The sequence below is a fragment of the Lutra lutra genome, chromosome 4, assembly GCF_902655055.1.
Source record: "Lutra lutra chromosome 4, mLutLut1.2, whole genome shotgun sequence".
Taxonomy (NCBI): Eukaryota; Metazoa; Chordata; class Mammalia; order Carnivora; family Mustelidae; genus Lutra; species Lutra lutra.
In genome coordinates this window covers 103493444-103515212 of record NC_062281.1, presented here as the reverse complement: position 1 = coordinate 103515212, position 21769 = coordinate 103493444, and the positions used below count along the sequence as shown (strand labels likewise).

The 21769-nt window shown below is 43.5% G+C and overlaps 1 protein-coding gene across 4 annotated transcripts in view; it reads right to left on the bottom strand.

Moving 5' to 3' along the window:
• SORT1 (sortilin 1) overlaps positions 1-18847 on the bottom strand; it is a 64052-nt gene extending 45205 nt beyond the window's left edge. For 2 of the 4 annotated variants that reach the window (XM_047723860.1, XM_047723861.1), the window contains exon 1: positions 18469-18847. In XM_047723860.1, the coding sequence (XP_047579816.1) occupies positions 18469-18774 (306 nt within the window). In that variant the 5' untranslated portion in view covers positions 18775-18847. Of the gene's footprint in view, positions 1-15102; positions 15193-18013; positions 18132-18468 lie in introns of those variants that run through there. The other 2 variants (XM_047723863.1, XM_047723862.1) reach the window with 2 other exon arrangements.
• Positions 18848-21769: the final 2922 nt, after the last annotated feature.

Here is a 21769-nt window from a genome sequence, read left to right as displayed (position 1 = left end):
ACATGTCCATAAATGGTGGGATGCCAGCCACTTGGTCACTCAAGCCACTACCCCAACAGAGAAGTCTGAAGAAATACAACTCAAAACACTAACTGTTCTGCTCATCTTCTCATTTTTGTTCATGGTCCTCCTGAACGGGTTTCTGAATTCACTTACGCTATTTGCCCCCTGGACAGTGAGTACCTTTGAGATCAGCAGAAGCTCTTGTACGATCTCTGAAAACAGTACAATCAGTGCCTCATGGAAGGCTTGCTTGCTAAATGCCGGTTAACTCTCAAACATTCAGGAAGAGCTTCTTACAGCCTCTGCAGGACAGAAAGACCATTCATACATGTAAGCTGGTTAAGCATCTGAGAAAAAGTAGGGCTGCTAGAGACATCTGGAACCAGCAGCTTAAAAACGGACACAGCAATGGGTCTTGTAAGATACTCCACACAGAGCAAGATGGCCTGTTCTCTTGAGTGAGGATATAGTGTCTGAAATTACATCAATGAGCTCCTTGAGAAGTAGGAATACCCAGAGCTACCACAGGCACCAGAGAGACCACATGGGCTCACAGTCGTTTAAACACAGACTATCTTTCCAAGGAAGGCTCTGGTCATCACAACTGACTAGGATAAAAGACAAATTTCATCACAGGAGTCCTGGCAATCTTGATCAGGCCACAATGTAGTTAGTCTTGAGCCAATCAGGATCTGCAACTTTCACTGTTCAGACAAAGCTCTATACACCGCACCCAGTCAGCACACACTGGCATTACTTACATTTTCCTGTCACCCAATCACAGAAGGAGGAGGGTCATTAGATATCACTAGCAACACCCAGCTTCACCTGAACAACTCAAAGGATAGCTGCCCTCATTATCATCCAAAGAGTGCCTCTGGAAATGTAGGCCAGATTTATTAACTACAATTGGGGTCTTCTGCTACCTTTAACTCTTCCTCCCTTCCCTTCCCAATAACTCAGATTACACTGGGTGTTCTTTGACAGCAGGCACTGTGATGTGGTGTCACCCATCAGGCCTAGCACAAGGTCTCATATGTATTCAGGGCTCTGCGAATATCTCCGTGCAAGTCTATTTGCAACCCCCTGATATCAGCATTATCAATCTGTGTGTAATCCTCCTTCTAGCATGGTTACCACCATTTCAGCAAATAATAGCTGAAAAAATCCATCTGTCTATGACAAATGCAACTAACTTTTTATACTCCAGTCTTTTAACATTCTTATACTACTGAAAGTAAAAGAGAAAAATGAAATCAGATCTAACAACAGACCAAACCTCAGGTGGAAAGAAAAGGTCATATGGAAAGAAAAATTAACCCTCATCTAAATGTTATTCTGGACTTGCCTTAAAAAGCTTAGAAAGAAAGAAAGAAAAGAAGAAAACAAGAAAGAGAAAGGAAGAGAAAAAGAAAGAACCCAACCAAGAACAGAAAGGACCAATTCACTGCCAAGGAACCTAACTATGCCCCAGACCAAAGTTCAAGATATTTATAGGAATATAAAAATATCTAGCACTCGAGAAGATAAAATTCACAATGTCCAACGTTCAATCAAAAAAACCAGGCATGCAAAGAAGAAAACAGGAACCATAATGAGGAGAAAAATCAATCAAACTGACCCAGAAATAACGCAGATAATAGAATTAATAGACAAGGACATGAAGACAGCTGTAATTATACTCCACAGGTTTAAGAAATTAGAGAGTAGACTGAGCATGCTAAATAAAGGCACAGAAGATATGAAACAGACTCAAACTGGACTTCTAGAGATGGGAATTACAAAGCCTGGGATAAAAATTACATGGGACAGCATCAACAGGAGAGGAGGCACTGCAGAAGGGACATTTTAATAGACTCGAAGCTATACCCATAGAAACTATCCAAGTGAGACACAGCAAAAAAAGACAGGAAAAATGAACAGAGCATCACTGAGCTATAGAGCTTCAAGTTACCTAATATATATGTAATAGGAGTCTCTGGAAAATTGGGGGGCAGGGTGGAACAGAAAGAGGAAAAAAAAAAAAAGGAAAGAAATACGAGCCCAAAGTTTCCCAGATTTAATTAAAAGTATAAACGCAGAGAGCCAAGAAGCTCACAAATCCCAAGCTTAAGGAGCACAATGAAAACTACACCAAAGCACATCATATTCAAAAATGTTTAAAACCAGTGATAAAAATCTTAAAAGCACCCAGAAGAAAAAAATGACATCACATACAGAAGAACAAAGAATCACTGGAGACTTCTTATTCATAGTGCAAACTAGTGAGTGGATCAGGATCTTTAAAGAACTGGGGGAAAACTGTAAAGATAAAATTCTATACACAGTGAAAATAGTTTTTAAATGCATGCTTTAGAAAAGAAAGGTTCTGGTTCTTCTGAACTTGTTCGTTGCCCCTCACTATTATATGGTGGATGTTCCTTTCCGACAGCCTCAAGGGAGGGACTACACCAGTGCAAAAGATCTGGAAGGCAACCGAAATCCCGACTTTCCATGTAAAACCAACCATTCCGGTTCCTCATGATCACAGCTCACGTGATCTCCTCCTAGGTATTACTCTCACAACACGTATGGATGTTGCTGGTACTCTATTTACACACCTGGCTACCTCTCAGATTACACTGGGTGTTCTTCGACGGCAGACACTGTGATGTGGTGTCACCCATCAGGCCTAGCACAAGGTCTCATATGTATTCAGGGCTCTGCGAATATCTCCGTGCAAGTCTATTTGCAACCCCCTGCTATTAGCGTTATCAATCTGTGTGTAATCCTCCTTCTAGCGTGGTTACCACCATTTCAGTAAATAATGGCTGAACAAGGATTCTCCTTAGGCCCTTTCTGTCAGCTGGAACACTGTTAACACTAGGATGTGTTCCGGGGTGCTCATACACATACCAGTGACCTCACTCCTCTCCTTCCCACTACAATTACCGTCAACTCCATAAGGCCCAAACTGGTAAGGGTGTCCCGCATGCATCATATTGTTTGGAGACACTGGAGGTGGGGCAGACCATACAGAAGAGAAATGCACACATCTGAGTACGAAGAAACAGGGGTCTGGGTACTAAGATTTAAGCAGGTCTTCCAGAGGTGGGAGTAGCCACAAGCAACAGCAAGGTGGCGGGAGGAGGTTGTTGTGTAGGTAAAACAAACATGAAGATACATGCAACCCTTCTGAAAAATGTCAAAGGATAACACAAATAACATACTAATGTCACCCACCAGTCAAGTGCTGAGTATACAGTAGACATTATTAAGCACTTGTTCAAATTACTAAATATTTTAAGATCAGGATAGACAAGTTGTGGTAGGAATAGAAGGAAAATAAAAATACAGTAAAGGAAATGTGTTCAAGAAGAAAAGTACTTCTGCTTGAATGCCCACAGAAAAAGGAGATGAGGCCACAGGATCACTTATGCAAATAGGCATGGTTTCCAATGGTATATACAGCTGAACATAATCAACCAGTAAGTTATGGTTCAATTGTTCTAATCAAGGCAAACTAAGATGAATAAAGGAAATATGAGCAGAGGACAAGGCTATGTGGCTAGAAAGAACTGAAAGGCAGAATAATCCCTTTTAAAAGGAGAAAACCCCAGACCTTCAGCACGATATTACCAATGAATAGCCTACAATACTAAAACACTGAACATATAAAAACACGTAGCTATGTAGGAGTTGAGGAGTCCAGGCAACAGAAGGTATAGGGGATGCCTACCTCAAGCAGTGTTGCAAAAGCGATGTTCTGTGCTAGCTGTATAGACGACGTTGAAATGGAGAAGGTGGGGAGAGCTGAAGCACATTTTATTTCTGGAAAACAATGGCAGTGTTGCTCCAATGTAGTATGCCTAAGAGGTAGATTATTTAGCACAAAGAGAACATGATCTGGCCACTTCATATTGCTAAGCAGTCAACCAAATGTACAATGCAGAAGCAGGCCAAAATCAAGGGAAACCATGTAAATATGCTATTTATGTGAAGATCAATCCAAAAGCCAGTACCCAAAAGGCCCACGGAGTAGATACAGTAATACCGATTACTTAATCATACTCTATGGTAGGAAGTTCAGAAACCAAGCAGTTTAAGACTAGCTATATAAAAATGTCAGCTTGATTCAATCAGGAGCAGATGAGCATGAAACTTGTCACTTCTAGAGAGAGATTTATTAATCTCCTAGCACAGTTACTGGCACAAGAATAGACAAGACAGATCAATGGAACAAAACAAAGTCCAAGACTGGGCAAGGCTTCTTTTAGAGTGTATGATCAAACTAGCATTTCAAGTTAGGGATTGAAGTGTTAGAAAAACTATCTATATGGAAAAATAAGCTGGATCCCTAAAACCTTTCTTACCCCCACTCACAAATAAATTCCATACACAGCAAAGATTTAAAGATTTATTTATTTATTTATTTATTTGACAGAGAGAGATCACAAGTAGACGGAGAGGCAGGCAGAGAGAGAGAGAGAGAGAGAAGCAGGCTCCCTGCTGAGCAGAGAGCCCGATGCGGGACTCGATCCCAGGACCCCGAGATCATGACCTGAGCCGAAGGCAGTGGCTTAACCCACTGAGCCACCCAGGCGCCCCTAAACTGAGTCTTTTTTTTTTTTTAAGATTGTATTTATTTGACAGAGAGAGAGATCACAAGTAGACAAAGAGAGGAGGAGGCAGGATCCCTGCCTAGCAGAGAGCCCGATGTGGGACTCGATCCCAGAACCCTGAGATCAGGACCTGAGCTGAAGGCAGAGGCTTAACCCACTGAGCCACCCAGGCAGCCCCCACAGCAAAGATTTAAATATAGAAAGTCAAATCTTGAAAATCCTAGAAGTATGAATGATTATTTTTATAATCTTAAAATGAGAAGACCATCTCAAAAAATGATGCAAAAACTGGAACCCATAACATACTAGAGGAATTACTTGGACTACATAAAAAAAAAAAAAAAAGGCAAAACACCAAATAGCGAGTTGAAAAAAAATGGAAAAATTATTTGCAACAAGACAAAGGGTCACTATAAAAAAGAGTTGTCAAGTCAATAAGAAAAGGACAAAGACCTCCAAATAGGCAAAAGACACAAGCAATTCACAAAGGATAAGGAAATGACTAATAACATGGGAAAGGCTATTCAATTTCACTAGTAATCCCAAGAAAATCACAGACAAATAATGTAATGACATTTCCAACTTCCAGAAAAGCCTGACAGCACGTATCCAGTAAGGACATGGAGCCCGGGCACCCGTGTGCACTGTAGGTGGGAGTGTCTCAACAGTGATGTAAATCAGAACTGAAAATGTCCATATCATATGACCCAGCAATCCCACCCTTAGGAATTAATCACAGTGGGATAATGACACCTCTTGACAAAGAATGTTCGTACCTGGATGAGGCTAGCAGCTACTGAGCACTCCCTTTAGGCCATCTACTGCATGAAAGCAGCTTAACACATCCTCATTTCATCCATGTAACACGGTAAGATATCACTCTCTCTGTATATTCTAGGTGAAGGATTAAAGCTTTGTTACATATGCTACAACAGGCAACAAAACAGATTGGGTGCTGCTGGAGATGTTCCAGCATCTGACACTGGAGGACATTTCCAATGCGCTGCCTAAAAAGCAAGTCACAGAATAGTGTGTAAAATCCTGTGTGGGTCCTTATGGTTAAAAGGTCCCACCTGGAGGAAGGTCCTTCAAAAAATCAACAGCAACTGTCTCTAAATGGTAGAATTCATGGGGATACTTTTCCTTCTTTATAGTTTTTCTGGACTGACTGAGTTACTCCCCACCCCACATCCACTAGCAGGAATCATGTTTAAAAATAAAACTATAGAAGTTATTTTTATTTTGATAAAAGGATATATAAAAGAGTGGTATAAAAGTATACACAGATGATGTCAGTTTCTTCTATTATACTTCTATTATACTGGCTAACAGATGCAACAGAAGGTTACAGGACAGGTTAGAAAGCCGGTGCCTCGAAGCCACATGTCGGTGGTCTCGATTTAAGGCAGACCTCCTAATACCACACCCCAACGTCATTATTCACCAATACACTCAGTCTTCCGTATATCACCTGTTGAACAGTGATTTCTAATATCCCAGATGGCACTGACAGCCATTTGCTGCCCCCAGTAGGGAAGCTCTGGGTAGCAGGAAATCTTTGGCTGGCATTTATAACCAAATTGGTTTTCAGGGACTCATTATGTTTGGGAGCAGGGGACAGCTTGTACTACCTTCTCTGAAATACATCCGCCTTGACAGCTGATGGTAAGATTTATCCATGCATTCACTGCCTACCATTTTAAAGTCTGAGGTCCACACATTTAAGAGACCATGAATGAACACTAATGTCCATTTCTGGGGACCCGTGGCCAATTGCTAGCTCCATCTGGAAAAAGAGAAAGGCCACAAAACACAACATGCTTCATGGGGATAACTTTGTCTTCACATCTAATTAAACCAGGAGCCTAATTAAATTACTGTTGCTATAGCTCAGAGAACTTACAGTTGGTTGTGAGACTCACTGTAGCTTGGAAAGAAAACCTGGTAATGAGAAACTTCTGCCTGTCTTAGTTACACATCTGATCGAAAGTAAACTACTGAAAGAACCAAACGTGGGTCAGGTTTACAGGGTTGGCCCCAGGTGAAAAGCCATTCGCAGATGACCTGACCATCCTGCCATCAGGAACCACTTCTCTGGCAGGTAAACAAAGGGAATGAATCCCATGACGGTATCCTTCACACACATTCCTTCTTTGGACAAGTACCTCTGTGTGTCTACCATGCACCAAGCCCTATTTGGAGCCCTGGGGAAACAGCAGTGAGAGTCCGAGTTCTGTGCTCATGGAGCATTTATACCCAAAACACACTTCCTACAGAAGTCTAAAAATGAAGGCTAACCATGCTAGACCTTTAATCTAGAGACGACAGCCTGTCACAGTGAAAAATACAACTACAAAAGTGGGTGTGAAAGCCCAGTCCAGTAACTCGCTGGTTGGAAAAACAGGCTCAAATTATTTTCTCTCTTGGGAATCCACTTCCTCAGAAATAAAGCTGAATTATGCTCCTTCGCTCACCGGAATAATAAGAATCAAATGAAATAACATACAAAGGTGAGGCCCTGGTGGGCCCATAGAAGCTGGGAATTTAAGATCCATGCTTCCAAAACCCAGCTAGGGAACACAGGGACAGCCAGGACACAGCGCTGTGCAGAAAAGGTCTGGGACACAGCCTGGGTGACGCTCCTGCAGGCAGGAAGAAAATCTTCACAGAATTCAGTTCTGTTAAATAAGGCACTGCTGGGATCATAAAACATGAGCTAAAAATAAGATCACAAATGTTCCAGTTCTCAGGGAGACTATTCTTAGAAATGAAAACGCTAAACACAAAACATTACACAAGTTTTCATACCTACTCAATTATTCAGAGTTTTCTGCAAGGCAGGATGTTACAGAGAAGAGCACTGGGCTAACAGTCAATCTGAATTTTCTTTCCAGCTCTGCCAAAAAGCTGTGTAAACTTCAGCAGTGCAACCTAACTTCACCACCAAGGTGAGGGGGGCTGGAATGCCAAAACCTCTAGTCCTTATAAGCTTTAAAATTCTAGGACTCATCAATAATTAAACCACTCTGTTTGCTTTTCCACAGCTCTTTGTTTAAACAAACAAACAAAAACCAACTCAGCTGCCGGCTGGCTCTGCAATCCCTTAGTGCTGAAAGGGGGAGGGCCCAGCACCCTGCCTTACATAGAAACCCCAATGACCTGAACACTCACTGGAAGGAAGCAAGTGAGACCTCTGATGGCAGTATTCACGTGGTAGAAATCTATGCATCTGACCTCGGAGATAAACTTGCAGACCATCCCTCTGTATCAACTTGCCAAACTTGTCAGAATTGTCTACAATTAGTAATCCATTTTCCTAGTTCACAGAAGCAGCATCTAAAATTTAGGGGATAGTGCGTCTCAAGACAGGTCAGCAGCAAAAAGAAGAGGATATTGCAAAGGGACTATCATTTCAGCAGAATCAAAAAGTAAGGTTCAACAACCAGACAATGGGCTGTTTGAAGAAAGGGGAGAAAACAGCCCCACATACCTCAACAGCCCTTGAGGGCATGAATGCTACACCGCATTAAAATAATGTGAGTGGTGGCAGAGCATAGTTTAATCTCTTCTTAAATGATGCGGGGTCACAGTATTGACTAAGAAGGCAGAGAAATATTTTAGAAAGATTCTCATTAAACAAAAACAAAAAACCTTTGGCACTTAAAAGGGTGGGCTTAGTTTTTGAAAAATTCACTTTCTTGGGATAACTCAATTCTCATTATGACCAATAAATGAGCTAAATTCCAAAACAGCATTTACTTTTTATATCTTAGTCCCACTTCAAAGAAAAAGTGATAAGGGATAGGTCCCCATTGCCAGCCACTGAGCCACTGGGGGTGGGGACAAAGCCCCCACTGCCTCTGCTGCCACCACACCCACCTGCTTCCAGGTCCTTGGGCACACCAAGCTCCCTCCAGCCCCAAGCCTTTGAACACGTGGTTCTGTGATACTCCTACTGATTAAATTCTATTCATCTTCAAGTCTTAGTTTAAATAATTTCTGAGTGAGTCCTTCCTAATGCCCCCAGATTAAAAGGACATCTGCCAATTACTCCCCTGTTGTTACTTTTGTTCTTCTGGGTACTAATCATATTTATAACTACATATTTGTTTAACATTCATGTTTTCCACTGGCTCATAAAAACAGGGGTCTTGTCTGCTCTGTTCTACCATCAGCTTAGGATCCAATACAATGGCCAATATCTAGCATTGTATAATTAGCAACTGTAGAAAATTGAAGAAATGAAAGTAAACATGAGACAGAATACTATAGTTAAATGCTAGCTCTTACACAGCATCGTTGAGTGTTGTAGGAGAGAAAAGAAGAAAGCCACTGAAGCTAGAATGGCATTCAGACAGGAGGAAAGCCATGTGAACAAGGATGGAGAAGCACAGAGCACATGACGAGCTCAAGGGCCTGGTGGAAAGGTCATATAACTGGAACAGAGGGTAGGCATGGGGCGGGAAGTGGTGAAATGTTAGCCTAAAGAGACATGCACATAAGGAAAAATAACTGTACTAGCATCCTGGTCTGCCGCGCTTCCAAGCAAAGTTCCTCAGAAGCAGCCATCACATCTTGTTACTACTTCTTCAAACCTCCCAGACACTGGTGCGGTGTAGGGCTCACAGTGGCGGCTCCATTAACAAATGAGGGTAAAGCCGGCAAGGTGCGGGTGCAGAGCTGTCAACTTAAAACCACAGGCACTGACTCCGATAAACTAAAGCTTACTGAAGCTTCAGAAATAGTGATTAAACGGTAAGTAGTCTTATTTTTTATGACTGTAAATTCTTTAAAACCATAAGTAAACTTTATCTACTTGAAACTACCAGCACCAAATGACGGGGTATCTGATGATGGTGGGATTATTATTTCTCCATCAACTCCCATAGCTTCAGGAAAGACACCTGGGTTAGATAATCTCCCTCTCACCTTATATCCTTGTTCTTAAAATCCCAAGTCCAAGGACATAAGTAGTACACATTTCTTAATCCAGACCTCTATGACTGCTCATGATGATTCTCTAGGAATATTACAGCTATAAAAAACAACTTCAAGGGGTGCCTGGGTGGCTCAGTGGGTTAAAGCCTCTGCCTTCGGCTCAGGTCGTGATCCCGGGGTCCTGGGATCGAGCCCCGCATCGGGCTCTCTGCTCCGCAGGGAGCCTGCTTCCTCCTCTCTCTCTCTCTCTGCCTGCCTCTCTGCCTGCTTGTGATCTCTGTCTGTCAGATAAATAAACAAAATCTTAAAAAAAAAAAAAAAAAACAATTTCAAGTGCATACACAAATATTTGGGCATCTAACGGGTAACGCATCAGAAGCTTTGTGGAAATAATCATTGTAAGATTTACTAAAGGATGAACACACACTAAATCCCACATCTCATTTAATCTTCACAATGACCCTAAGACATAGATCTTAGGACCTCCATTTTATAGATGAAAAGACCAAGACCCAATGAAATTAATCTGTCCATGGTCACCACTGAAGTTTGAATTTAGCCAGGTCTGACCTGAGATCATGTTCCCTCCTAACCACTGCCTCAAAGAACTGCCAATCATATTAACAAGTTAAAATTTTGATGTAATCATGAAGGTTAAAAAAAGAACACATACGCTTCTCACATTTCTGCCAATCTTGACTCACCCTCCTTTTGCCACCCCCACCCAAGCCTGTCACCCAACCCTGCCAAGTGATAAAACCACTTCATCTCCCATATCTCCTTTTCTGCACGTGTTCCTCTGGAGTTGGTATTTATCAGGATCATTTAGCTGACAACTGGGCCCTGTGGAGTCAGTAGCCAGATCAACAGGCTTGTTAAGAAATGACATAAATCCCACATATGGTACTCCAAGGTTTTCAGAACATTTTCTCTTCAAAACCTCTGATAATGCTCCATTTTATATGGGAAACTGAGGCTAAAAAAGGCTAACTGAGCTCTGCTGAGGGTTCAATGATGGAAGAGAGCAGAGAATTCACATCTGTAGGACTTACAGTTGGGGTCTATAACCTTGCCTTATCCCTATAGCAAATGCATTGACTTAAAATATCTCTATGAGGGGCGCCTGGATGGCTCAGTTAAGCGTCTGCCTTCGGCTCAGGTCATGATCCTGGAGTCCTTGGATCCAGCCCTACCCCGGGATCTCTGCTCAGCAGAGAGTCTGCTTCTCCCTCTGCTGCTCCCCCCTACTTGTGCTCTCACCCTCTCTCTTTCTCAAATAAATAAAAATCTTAAAACACACACACACACACATCTCTATGAAACACTTCGAAACACTGCACCACATTGGGACATCCGTGTTCTACTCTCAGTTCTTGGCCCACATACAAAGTCATTTAGACTCATCAGTAAAAATAAGAGATCTGACCAGCTAATGAGCCTAACAATCTATGATTCAAACTGTTAAGCACATTATCAGCAAGAATTCAACCTCATCCTGTTCACAAATATTAAGGAAAGAGAAATCTGTTCATTGGCTTCACCATATTATAGCTCCTGGGTGTCTCATGCCTTGGTTCACATTCTCCTCCAATAAGGTCCAGGAGTCGGGGCGCCTGGGTGGCTCAGTGGGTTAAGCCACTGCCTTCGGCTCAGGTCATGACCCCAGGTCCTGGGATCGAGCCCCACATCGGGCTTTCTGCTCAGCAGGGAGCCTGCTTCCTCCTCTCTCTCTGCCTGCCTCTCTGCTTACTTGTGATTTCTCTCTGTTAAATAAATAAATAAAATCTTTAAAAAAAAAAATAAAAAAAAATAAGGTCCAGGAGTCTAAGAGTGCTCCTTAGAACCTTTAGCACTTTAAGTATAAAAGGTGGTCTGCCCTGCTCTCTATTCTGCTCTCCTGTTGGATGTATTTTTCAATACCACAGCAATGTCAACCTCTAAATGGTCAGCTCTTCTTGGATCCCCATTTCCACCTCTGGTTTCTCCATCTTTAGCTTCATATCTAACACTACCCGTTAAAAGACATTCCCCATGAAGTCCCAAAGCACCCCTGCCCAGCCCTCCCCTCTCTTTCCTCTTCCTGCTCCCACCTAAGACCTACCTTTTTTTACTTCTTTATGTGTTTTTCTGGAAACCTTAGACATACTCCTCATCAGCTACTTCTACCCCACAGAAAACTTTCCATTGACCATTCCCTGAGCATGTCCTGGATTCCCTACCATCATGCCTTTACAAATCTCCTTAAGAATTACCTGCATACCTTGATTCTCTCTTCATCCAGGAGGCCTTCCCAAACCACTGCACTGTGGTGGGCATGCCTTCTTTAAAAATTCTTCCAAACTTTCGGGACGCCTGGGTGGCTCAGTTGGTTGGACGACTGCCTTCGGCTCAGGTCATGATCCCGGAATCCCGGGATCGAGTCCCACATCAGGCTCCCAGCTCCATGGGGAGTCTGCTTCTCCCTCTGACCTTCTCCTAGCTCATGCTCTCTCTCACTGTCTCTCTCTCAAATAAATAAATAAAATCTTAAAAAAAAAAAAATTCTTCCAAACTTTCATCAAGACATCTTTGAACACTTAATCCTTAAAGCAGCACCAATGTGGGTATCTCTAACGTTTGCCTTGGATGTCCAAAGGCCTGGACTCCACTATATGTAGCTTACTAAGTGCTTAAATGAATGACATTGACACAATATATTTAACAAAACATTTTAATAAAACTTTTTATTTCCCCTTCCAAATGATCCTAAAGCTGCTTCTGTAGTTTAAAAAAACTATAATAAAGACCAGAGGAGTGAAGTGGCTGTCCATGATCATAGCTATAAAGCAGCAGAGCCAGGACTCAAATCTGGAAATTGAGAGCTCTCTTTTGAATTGTGCATACAATATCTGAATCCCTTTGACAAAGAGTAGGTACCAGATAGATGTCTGTTTCGAACTACCTTGTCTGGGAAGTATAAAGTTCATCAAAATTTTCCTTCCCAGTTCAATTCTCTTAGTCCTTTAGGGTGATGAACCTGCTGTTGAACCAGACTTGTAAACTGGCTTAAGTACATCAGTACTTCGCTTCTTAGAACATACAGGAAGAAAAGAACAAAACTCTTAACAAAAGCAAATATGAGAGAGATAGTATTCAAGCCCAAGAGGGAAAAAAACAAACAAAAAACCCCTCATACATTCTCTTCTGATGAAAAAAAAAAATCAAGCCAATTAATGACTCCTATGTTTCTAACTAGCACAGGGCTGAGTATATTAATGGTAAGCTGACCATTTATTTTTAAAAACACAAGCAGCCAGGACAAGAGAAAAAAAAAAACCCAGTTTTGGCCAAGTACTGTAGGAAAGGAAAAAAACAAATTTATTGTTATATGTTTTCTGGGTTTGCTTTTAGACTATCCAAGCTAGTAGCTTTGCTTTGCATTAGATTTTCAGGCAACAAAGGATGACAAAGTACTACCCAAAAAGTAAACGAGTCAAATGTCTTTCATAATTTTATGGAAAAAAAAAATACTCCTGCTATCTTAAGGAACACTCATATTTCAGTGAAGCAAGCTCTGGAGGTGGTAACAAATTACCCCCAGATGTGAAATCCCTGCTATGTTCAAGTTCAACTAGAAAGCAGAACAGCCCCAATTTGCTTCTAAATTTGGAATCAACCAATAAACATTTGTGATCACAACCCCTGGCCTACCCCTCTTCCATATGAATCAGAATTTTTTTAGACATTTTAAAGCTAATCCAAAATTTCTACTGTTGTATATGAGCAATTGAGAGCTCGATACTGAAATGTAAAACAGAAAAACTGCATTCACAGAAAACTTTCTCAGCAAAACACCACAGGCTCTGAATGGAAGATTCTGTTTTTGCTGTGGTTTCCTGAGACTAAGATTCAGGGTGGAGTGGGGAAAATAGCCTCAATCTTTAAAAACAAAACAAAACAAAAAACAGAAAAAACCTCCACATTTCCGGCATTCACTTATCAACCTCTATAGGTATGAAGGGTCTGTCATGAAGATTCATTCAACCCAGCGAACTCACAGCCACATATGACTAACCCAACTTTGACTACAGTCACTATTAGAACAACAAAAAACCTGTCTAGAACAGCCTGAAATTGACTAGCATGTTCCTCAAGCCCCATTACTCCTCAAACCCACCTACACACAAATCAGTGAGGCAACCTAGACAATGGTAAGAACAAATTTTCGCCAAATTTTTAAAAAGAAAAATGCCAAAGAAACACTAGTTACAAAGAAATAGGAAGGTAATTGAAAAAATTTTGGAAATTTATAAATGCAGTATCTATTTCATAATATTTTTAGAGCAACTGTCACAGTGCCTTTTGCAAGAAAAGCTGTATTTTTAATTACATGTCAAATTTGATAGTTTTGCCTGCCATAAAATTAGCTTCTAATCATATAAAACATCCAAGCATAATTTCTCCAGTCTCAAAACACAGCTCACTTCTGTAAGGGCAGAACTTGAAGGGTGCCTGGGTAGCAAAGTTAGTTGGGCATCCAACTCTTGGTTTTAGATCAGGTCATGATCTCAGGGTTGTAGGATCAAGCCCCAAGTCGGGCTCCACACTCAGCGTGGAGTCTGTTTGGGACTTTCTCCTGCTCTCCCTCTGCTCCTCCTCCTCATGCTATCTCTCCAAAATAAATAAATCTTAAAAGGAAAAAAAAAGAACCTAAGGTGTAGGGGTGCACAGAAAGGGAGGGAGAGGAGCAGACCTCACTCCTGCTCCAACAATTACCACTCAGTGTTAAGCAATGCCCTTCCTGTGAGGATCACACAAGGATAACAGGCCAACTAGGACAAAGTTGGGGAGCACAGTCTCTGTAGTCACCCACTGAGAATCCAATGCTTGTTGGCAAGAGCTGATTGGAAATCAGCAGAGTGCAGAGAAGCTGCTAAGAGCCTCTGTGAACCTGACATGAAAAATCAGATCAAAACAGCAGGATGGAAAGCCCATTATTTTTATCATTACAGAAAGAAAATAACCATTAGAAATTGACCAGAACATAAGCCTTCTTCCAATCATTTCCACAAACAGGAGACTCAGATTTCTAATGAAAAATCACTATGCACAGAGCCAAATATTTGAGTCAGCAGAGACCTTACCTAATTGTTACACTGCATTCCCCCTGAGCCATTTGTCCTGCCTGGATAGCTCTCCACCCTCACCCCAACCAAACCACAGATGAAGACTAACCTTTCTCCAGACAAATACACGTCATCAAATCTGCTGATACGTGCAACTGAATTCCCGACTGCAGAAGTCACTTTATAGCCATCAGGGTTAAAGGTCTGATTAGTATACTGCATGGGAATAGGGTCCTCGTGGGGATTTTGCTCATTCTGCTCAACCGGGATCAAGAAGGAAATCCTATGGAATTCCTATGCTTCCACCTTTGTAAAACAAACGGGTGGAACAGGGCTCAAGAGAAGACTAACTCGAGGGTAAGGGTGGGAGTGCTGGGGAAGGTAGTATGGAGAGAGACTGCCTGTTGGAATAAATGAGGCAGTTAGAAAGTTCTGGGGCAGATAAAGGCACTGACCTTCCGATTTCCGGGTGTGATAAAGATCCACAACGGGCTAGGAGCGGGAGCTCCCTGAACCTCCAACAGGCACATTCAGTCCTGTCAGCCTGGACTCAGCCCTGCCAGCACCAGCAAACAAACACGCACATTCTTCTCAGAGCCCACATGCCATACAACGCAGTCTCTCTCTCCAGGGCCTGTTTATTTAAGAAACCAGATGCTTTGATGTTGGGGTGCAGTTGGGAAGGTCTGTGTAAAGAAGTAGTTAATGACAGGAGCAGAGGGAGGACAGAGAGTGAGCAACAGTTTCTGGCTTTTAATCATAAGTTTTGAAAGTTTTAAGGAAATTATCAAATGGTCTGAACACAGGAATGAGAAGTAAGGAAATTATGTCAGCAACCACCGTAACTCTGGCCAAAGCATTTCATCTGTTTCTTTAAGACAGTTTTCATGCCGAACCTCAAAGGGGTACTTATAGGAGGAATGTTTTGAAGCAATCCAACTTAGCAACCAACATTAATAAAATCTTCTGTGCTTGCTCAATTTGTCTCATGTGCAAAGGTTATACGTGTCACAGATACTCCAAGTGCTTAAAAGAGTCAGTTAAAACTGTGGCATGAAAACAATTTTGGGTTAAAGGCAAAAAGGTTATTTTTTGAGTCTGAGAAAAGGATTTTTATAAATACACAGACACACTTGCTGGATTTCATGAGGGAAGAAGCCCAAGGTATAGGTCATTAGGGCACACATCTCCTAATACCAGAATATAAAAGCACTATCATGCTTTAGTTTTACCTTGCTTTTTAAAGAAGAAACGCCAATAAATTCTCACAAGCCAAACAAGCCAATGGTCCAGGAGATCTGCTAAAACCTTCTGAGGCTTTTCATTGTCCAGTCTGAACTATATTTTCTTTGTATCTTGGCACCCCCAGCATCCAGCACATCTTGGACATTTGGACGGCGTTTTCATGCACTGGCTATATGAATCAATGTGGCTTAACATGAACTGCAAGTTTTAACAAATGAGAACCAAAAACTTTTGATTTTCTTTGGGAATTGACTCCTGTCATCTTACGAAAAACTCCTCTTAGTGGCACTTTCCCAGCTGTACAAAAGGATAAAAAAAAAAAGAAAAAAGTATTATATACAAAAGTATATAATAGCCCTGATAAAAAGTTGTTTGGCCATGCTGATCCTTTTATTTCACACTGTTTATAAAGGGTCCCTAAATACTAGATCTCTCAATACCGTTCAGGATGACTTATCAGGATTTCTAAAAATAAAGAACTGAAAAGCAGAACAGACTACCACATAACAATTCTGGGTTAAGGACCTCTAAGAACTGCTTTACTCAACCATTTCTAAGGTGAAGATTATTAACAACGGCTTCACTTTCACCACATTCACATGTTATAAACAGGATGGGATCTCTGAAGAAGAGACTACGGGCAATTAACAAGTAAAAAAAGAGCTATTTAAAATTAGGTCACTGAAAGAAGACTGAGGAAAAAAAGCAAAAAAAAAAAATCAGTAGCTAAATAAAATGAGATAAATAGAGGGAAGCTTCTTTCTTTCTTTCTTTCTTTTTTTTTTAATTTGACAGAGAGAGAGAGAGAGATCACAAGCAGGCAGAGAGGCAGGCAGAGAGAGAGAGAGGGGAGGAAGCAGGCTCCCCGAGGAGCAGAAAGCCCGACACGGGGCTTGATCCCAGGACCCTGGGATCATGACCTGAGCCAAAGGCAGAGGCTTTAACACTGAGCCACCCAGGCGCCCCAGGAAGCTTCTTTCTGAAGAACAAGGTTTCAGATCTGCTCTTGAGTATATCTGGCCTAAGGAACCCCTGAGCCATTTTTTTCAACCTCTAGCTTTAGAAATCAACAGTTTACAAAAGACGTATCAAGTCAGACTAGTCAGGGAATACATCCAGGAGTAGCAGCAGGTCCTAAGGTAGGTCAACCAGCAAGAGAAGAATCAAAAATATGGGGTAAGAATGCTACCTCCAGCTGACTCCAGGAAGGAAGTGGTCCTGTTTTAAGTTCAGCATCAGTGCTGTAAAGCCTTCCTCAACTCCCCACTGTGAGACAGCCATCTACACCATTATTTTTTCCTGGCAAACAGGAAGTCTTCCCAGTACTCACTCCATCCTGTCCGCATCCAACTTGGTTGCATCCAACTTGGTTCCACTGGTCAGCACTAGTTACATAGCTGCCTCCTGTGTGGCCTTCAGTGGGGCTCTCCCTGACTGCCTGTGCCCTGACAGTAACTGCCCCCAGGGACCCCACATCTGAGAATTCAGCACAGGTATCAAGTAGAGTCCAGGCAAAGGGAGAAAGACAGTTCAAGGGGAGACTGAGATTTGGCTGACAGGGAATGTGGTCATACACGGACAAGTACAACCAGCCACTCATCTCTAGCCCTCTGTGCAACTCTTGTTGAAAGAGGAAGAGATGTAATGGCGAATGTATCACATGAAGGCTACTCTGGGCAAATATGGGTAGCAACAATTAAACCATTAGCTCTCGGGGAGACTCGAGGAAAGGTGTCCGCGTTGCACTGCAGCAAGGAGCCTGGACCTTCTTAACAATGGGCTTTGTCAGGCCAGTAGTGTGCAAAGGTTGAGGGAATTGTCCCTAGGGAGAGAACTATCGCAATTTTTAAAGTTTCTGACTAGGACTGAGCACAAAGGAGAATGTCGGCAATGTGCGTCCTGTTGGAAATCTTAAAACAGGATGAAGACAACCTGGTCCGACTCCAACGCCAGGCTAGAAGGTCAAATTGAAGGCGGAAGAGAGATCACAGATACATTGTCAGCCCATCTCCAAGCTTGTCCCTTCACCTACTAAAATACACACAGTGACCTAAGAACTGCCGTGGGATTTCTGAACACCCGCCTACCCACCCTGAAAGTACTGACCCAGCGAGGACACACCTCTGCTTCTGCGCAGCCCAACTTCTCCAGCACTTAAAGAGGTGATTAGTCCTCCAGCCTCCTGGTGGGTTATAGCGTTACTGGGTCCTGATTATTTACACAGACACAACACAAGGGCGCTCTAGAAATTTTGGCAACTTAAAAAAAAAAAAAAAAAAAAAAGAATGCCGTGACAGTCTAAGGCTGCCTCCCCTGTGACGAAACACAGCCGCGCGGGCCGCGGCGTCCCGGGGGCCGCTCCCGGGCCGGACTCCGCCCGCCCGCCGCAGTTTCGGGGCCGCGGCCCGGGGGTCGCGGGGCAGGCGAGCGGCTCGGGTCTCCCCGGCGGAGCCGCGAGGCGCGCGGACGCTGGAGGAGGGACGGGCCGCGCGGGCGGGGCAGGAGGCCGCCGGGGGAGGGGGGCCGGGGGCGGCACCTCGCAGTCCGGGCGGCGCCCGGGCCCGGCGCCCGCTCACCTGGTGCGTGTTGTTGGCCAGCTTGGCGACGAAGTCCCGGACCCGGCCGCAGTCCTGGTCCTCTTCGAGCGCGCTGCGGCGCCAACGGCCGCCGCGGGGAACTGGGCCCCCGGGCGCGGCCGCGCGCAGCCCCCAGCTCACCCCGACGGGGCCGGACCAGCGCGACAGCGGCGCAGCGGGCGGCGGCGGCGCGTCCAGCCGGTCCTGGCCGAAGGTCTCCGGCGGCAGCAGCTGGAGGAGAAGGAGGAGGCCGAGGCCGTGGGGCCAGCGCGAGAGGCCATCCGCAGCTCCCCGGGGCCGCTCCATCGCCGCCGAATGCCTACGCCGCCGACACCTGCCGCCCGGCGCGCCCGCCCACCCCCGCCGGCGCCGCGCCACACCCCCGAGCCGGAGCCCGGCGCTCCTTGGATACGCGCAGCCGGGCCTCTCCGCCCCCATAGGCTGGCCGCCTGTCCTTCTTCCCCGGTCCGCTTCTCATTGGCTCGAGTCGCCTCCGGCTTCGGGGGTCCTGGATTCGGATGCCAAGATGCGGGACTGATTGGCTGGAACGTGGCAGAGACCGCTGAGGTCATTCCCCCACCGCCTGGAGTCTTCGGGGCCGGGCTTCCAGAGTTAGCGTAGGAGCTTCCCGCGCCTCCTGCGAAGCACCCCCTGCCCGTGGCGCCCAGACCCTCGCTGCTCGCTCTGGAACCCTCAGGTTGGGGACCGGGTTATTCTCCCCCCCTAGCGCGTCTCCCCCACAGACATCCCTAAAATTCCTTGGGTTGCGGCAGCGCCTGGAAAATCTCCTAAGGGACTCCCTCAGCTTGCTCAGCTGGAAAAGGGGGCTTCGTCATGAACCGGTGCTTCAGGTTTTTAACCTTCGCGTACTGGAGCACCCATTGTCCCAGTGAAGCAGCCCGCCTCGCTGCCAGAAAGGTAAATGCGAACTGTGTGGGCTGGTCCTACGGAGGCAGATAGACATCAGAACATCCGTGACTCATGCAAGCTTGAAGAGTCCTCCACTCCACCACGTATGGTCTCACTCGCTTTCCTCTTCTGCAGGGAGTTAGGCCAAAGGCAGAATTGCTTATTGGTTTCCCTAGACTTAACAAAGTAGCTTAGAAATTAGGGGTGGGTGAAAGGGGCAAGAGAATTCCCCAGTGCTTACTTTAGACACGATCATTTCATAGGTAGGTGCATGTTGTCTTTACTGAAGTGTCTTAACCCTGCCATGAGTGCATTGCACAAGTTTGGTTTTGAGTATATGATGCCCCCTAAATTAGCATCCTGCCTCTAATCAATAAAACAAAACCCTATGCGGTTTCCTTTATCGTAGACACTGCACACTTAACTTTTAGAACATGCGGCGCAGGTAAAACCAGTTTTGAATCTTTACTGACTCCATCCCTTCGGAATGCTCTAAGTTCTTCAGTAGAAAAGGCAGCAAATAGAAAGATACTAAGCGCACAAACGTTACGCTCAAATAATACCACTAAAAAGTACTTTTAACTACAAACTGGAGGTAAACCCAAATGAGAATATATTATTCATTGTAGAGCAAAATGGTGCAATGCACCCAACCTAATGTTTACATTAAAATCCATCTACTCACAGTAATTTGCAAACAAAAAGCTTTACAAATTTACATTTTTTTCCGGAACAACTGTAAGACCTGAGAAGTGAAAAATATTTTTGAATGGCATCTGAGCACAGTGGTGAAATCACTAGATCAGTCTTCCAAGTTCTCAGCTGCTGAAATGACAAAGCTTGAAAACTGGTGTACAATTTGTTCCTTTCCATTAATTACCATGTGTCAGATTATTTTTTTAAAATACAGATTATTTTTTAATCTATGCCAACTATGGAGTAGATCACAAGACAGTCAGTTCCAGTAGCATGTGATTAGCTAGGGGAAGAAGAGAGGGTATAGAGGAGTATTTCTTTGTTTGGGTGACACAAAGATGAATGGTCTATTGTCTTATGGGCTTAAAAAGAAAAAAACAACTCAACAGTGCCATCTCCTGGAGAAATTACTACATACACTTTTAAACAAGTATTGTTGCAGTTATTGTTGCACTTTTGAATATATTACTTTTTGTTAACCAACCATATGCATACAGAATATGTATTTCCTTCATCAACTGCATTAGCTGCTAGGGACATGGTACTTTGCATATGGCGCTGAGAAAATGTTTTGCGTAACTAAAGTGTTTCAGTATTTTAGTCTGACACAGGCACTATATACAAAAGTTGCACTGTCAGATCTCCCTTGTGAAATACTGCACATAAGATCTTACCTCACTTGCAGGACTAAAATACATAAATTACTTATTAGTAAAAACTGTATCTTTCTCCAAGATAAATTCTATAGCAGAAAGATGAATAAAAAGTGGTTACACATCACAAAACCATCACTTTTCCTAGTGAGATCATTTCTGATCCTATTTATTTTTTTAAACAAGAAGTCTTATTTATTCGACAGAGGGAGGGCACAAGCAGGGGAAGCAGCAGAGGGAGGGGGGAAGAGGCTTTCTGCTGAGCAGGGTGCCCGATGCGGGCCTTGATCCCAGGACCCTGATATCACCACCCAAGCCAAAGGCAGATGCGTAACCAACTGAGCCACCCATAAGCCCCTCTGATCCTATTTCAGTTGGACACAAGAAACGTTGTAGGAAATGTACAGAAAACCAAACTTCTCTTTTAAGGATGCTGAAATCCTATTCTTTCAAAAAACATAGAGGGTGTGAAATTCACTGTCTCACCAGTTGTAGAGTCCAAGGTACAAATAACACTGCCTAGACAGCGAGAAGGCAAAGTAGTGTAAGCTGAGACTAAGGGAGATATGTTAAGATCTGTTTTTCCCCACATAATACCTGTAATTCAGAGACACAACTCTCATCTCTCCCTAAAGGAGCATGCTTTGTCCATGAACCTACAGAGTTAAAGGGAATGCTAGTCTAGTTCTTCCCAGTAAAAGCTTCATGGGAGCACAGACCACATCTGGTATTTTCACAGCTCCAAACTCAATGCCTAACACATGGTACATAGTAGACAGGTATTAGATTTGAGTAAATGGAAGTAGTGATAGGATTTTTCAGTGGCATCTTCTACCAGGATTTGATAAATGGTGAACATGAGAGAAATGAATCTCATGATTATCATGTTGTATTTATTTTTTAAGTAACCTCTAAGCCTAATATGGGGCTCAAACTCATGACCCTGAAATCAAGAGTTGCATGCTCTACTGACTTGAGCCAGCCAGGTGCCCCTATCATGTAGTATTTAATAACAGGGATAAAATCACTAGACCAGTTTCCAG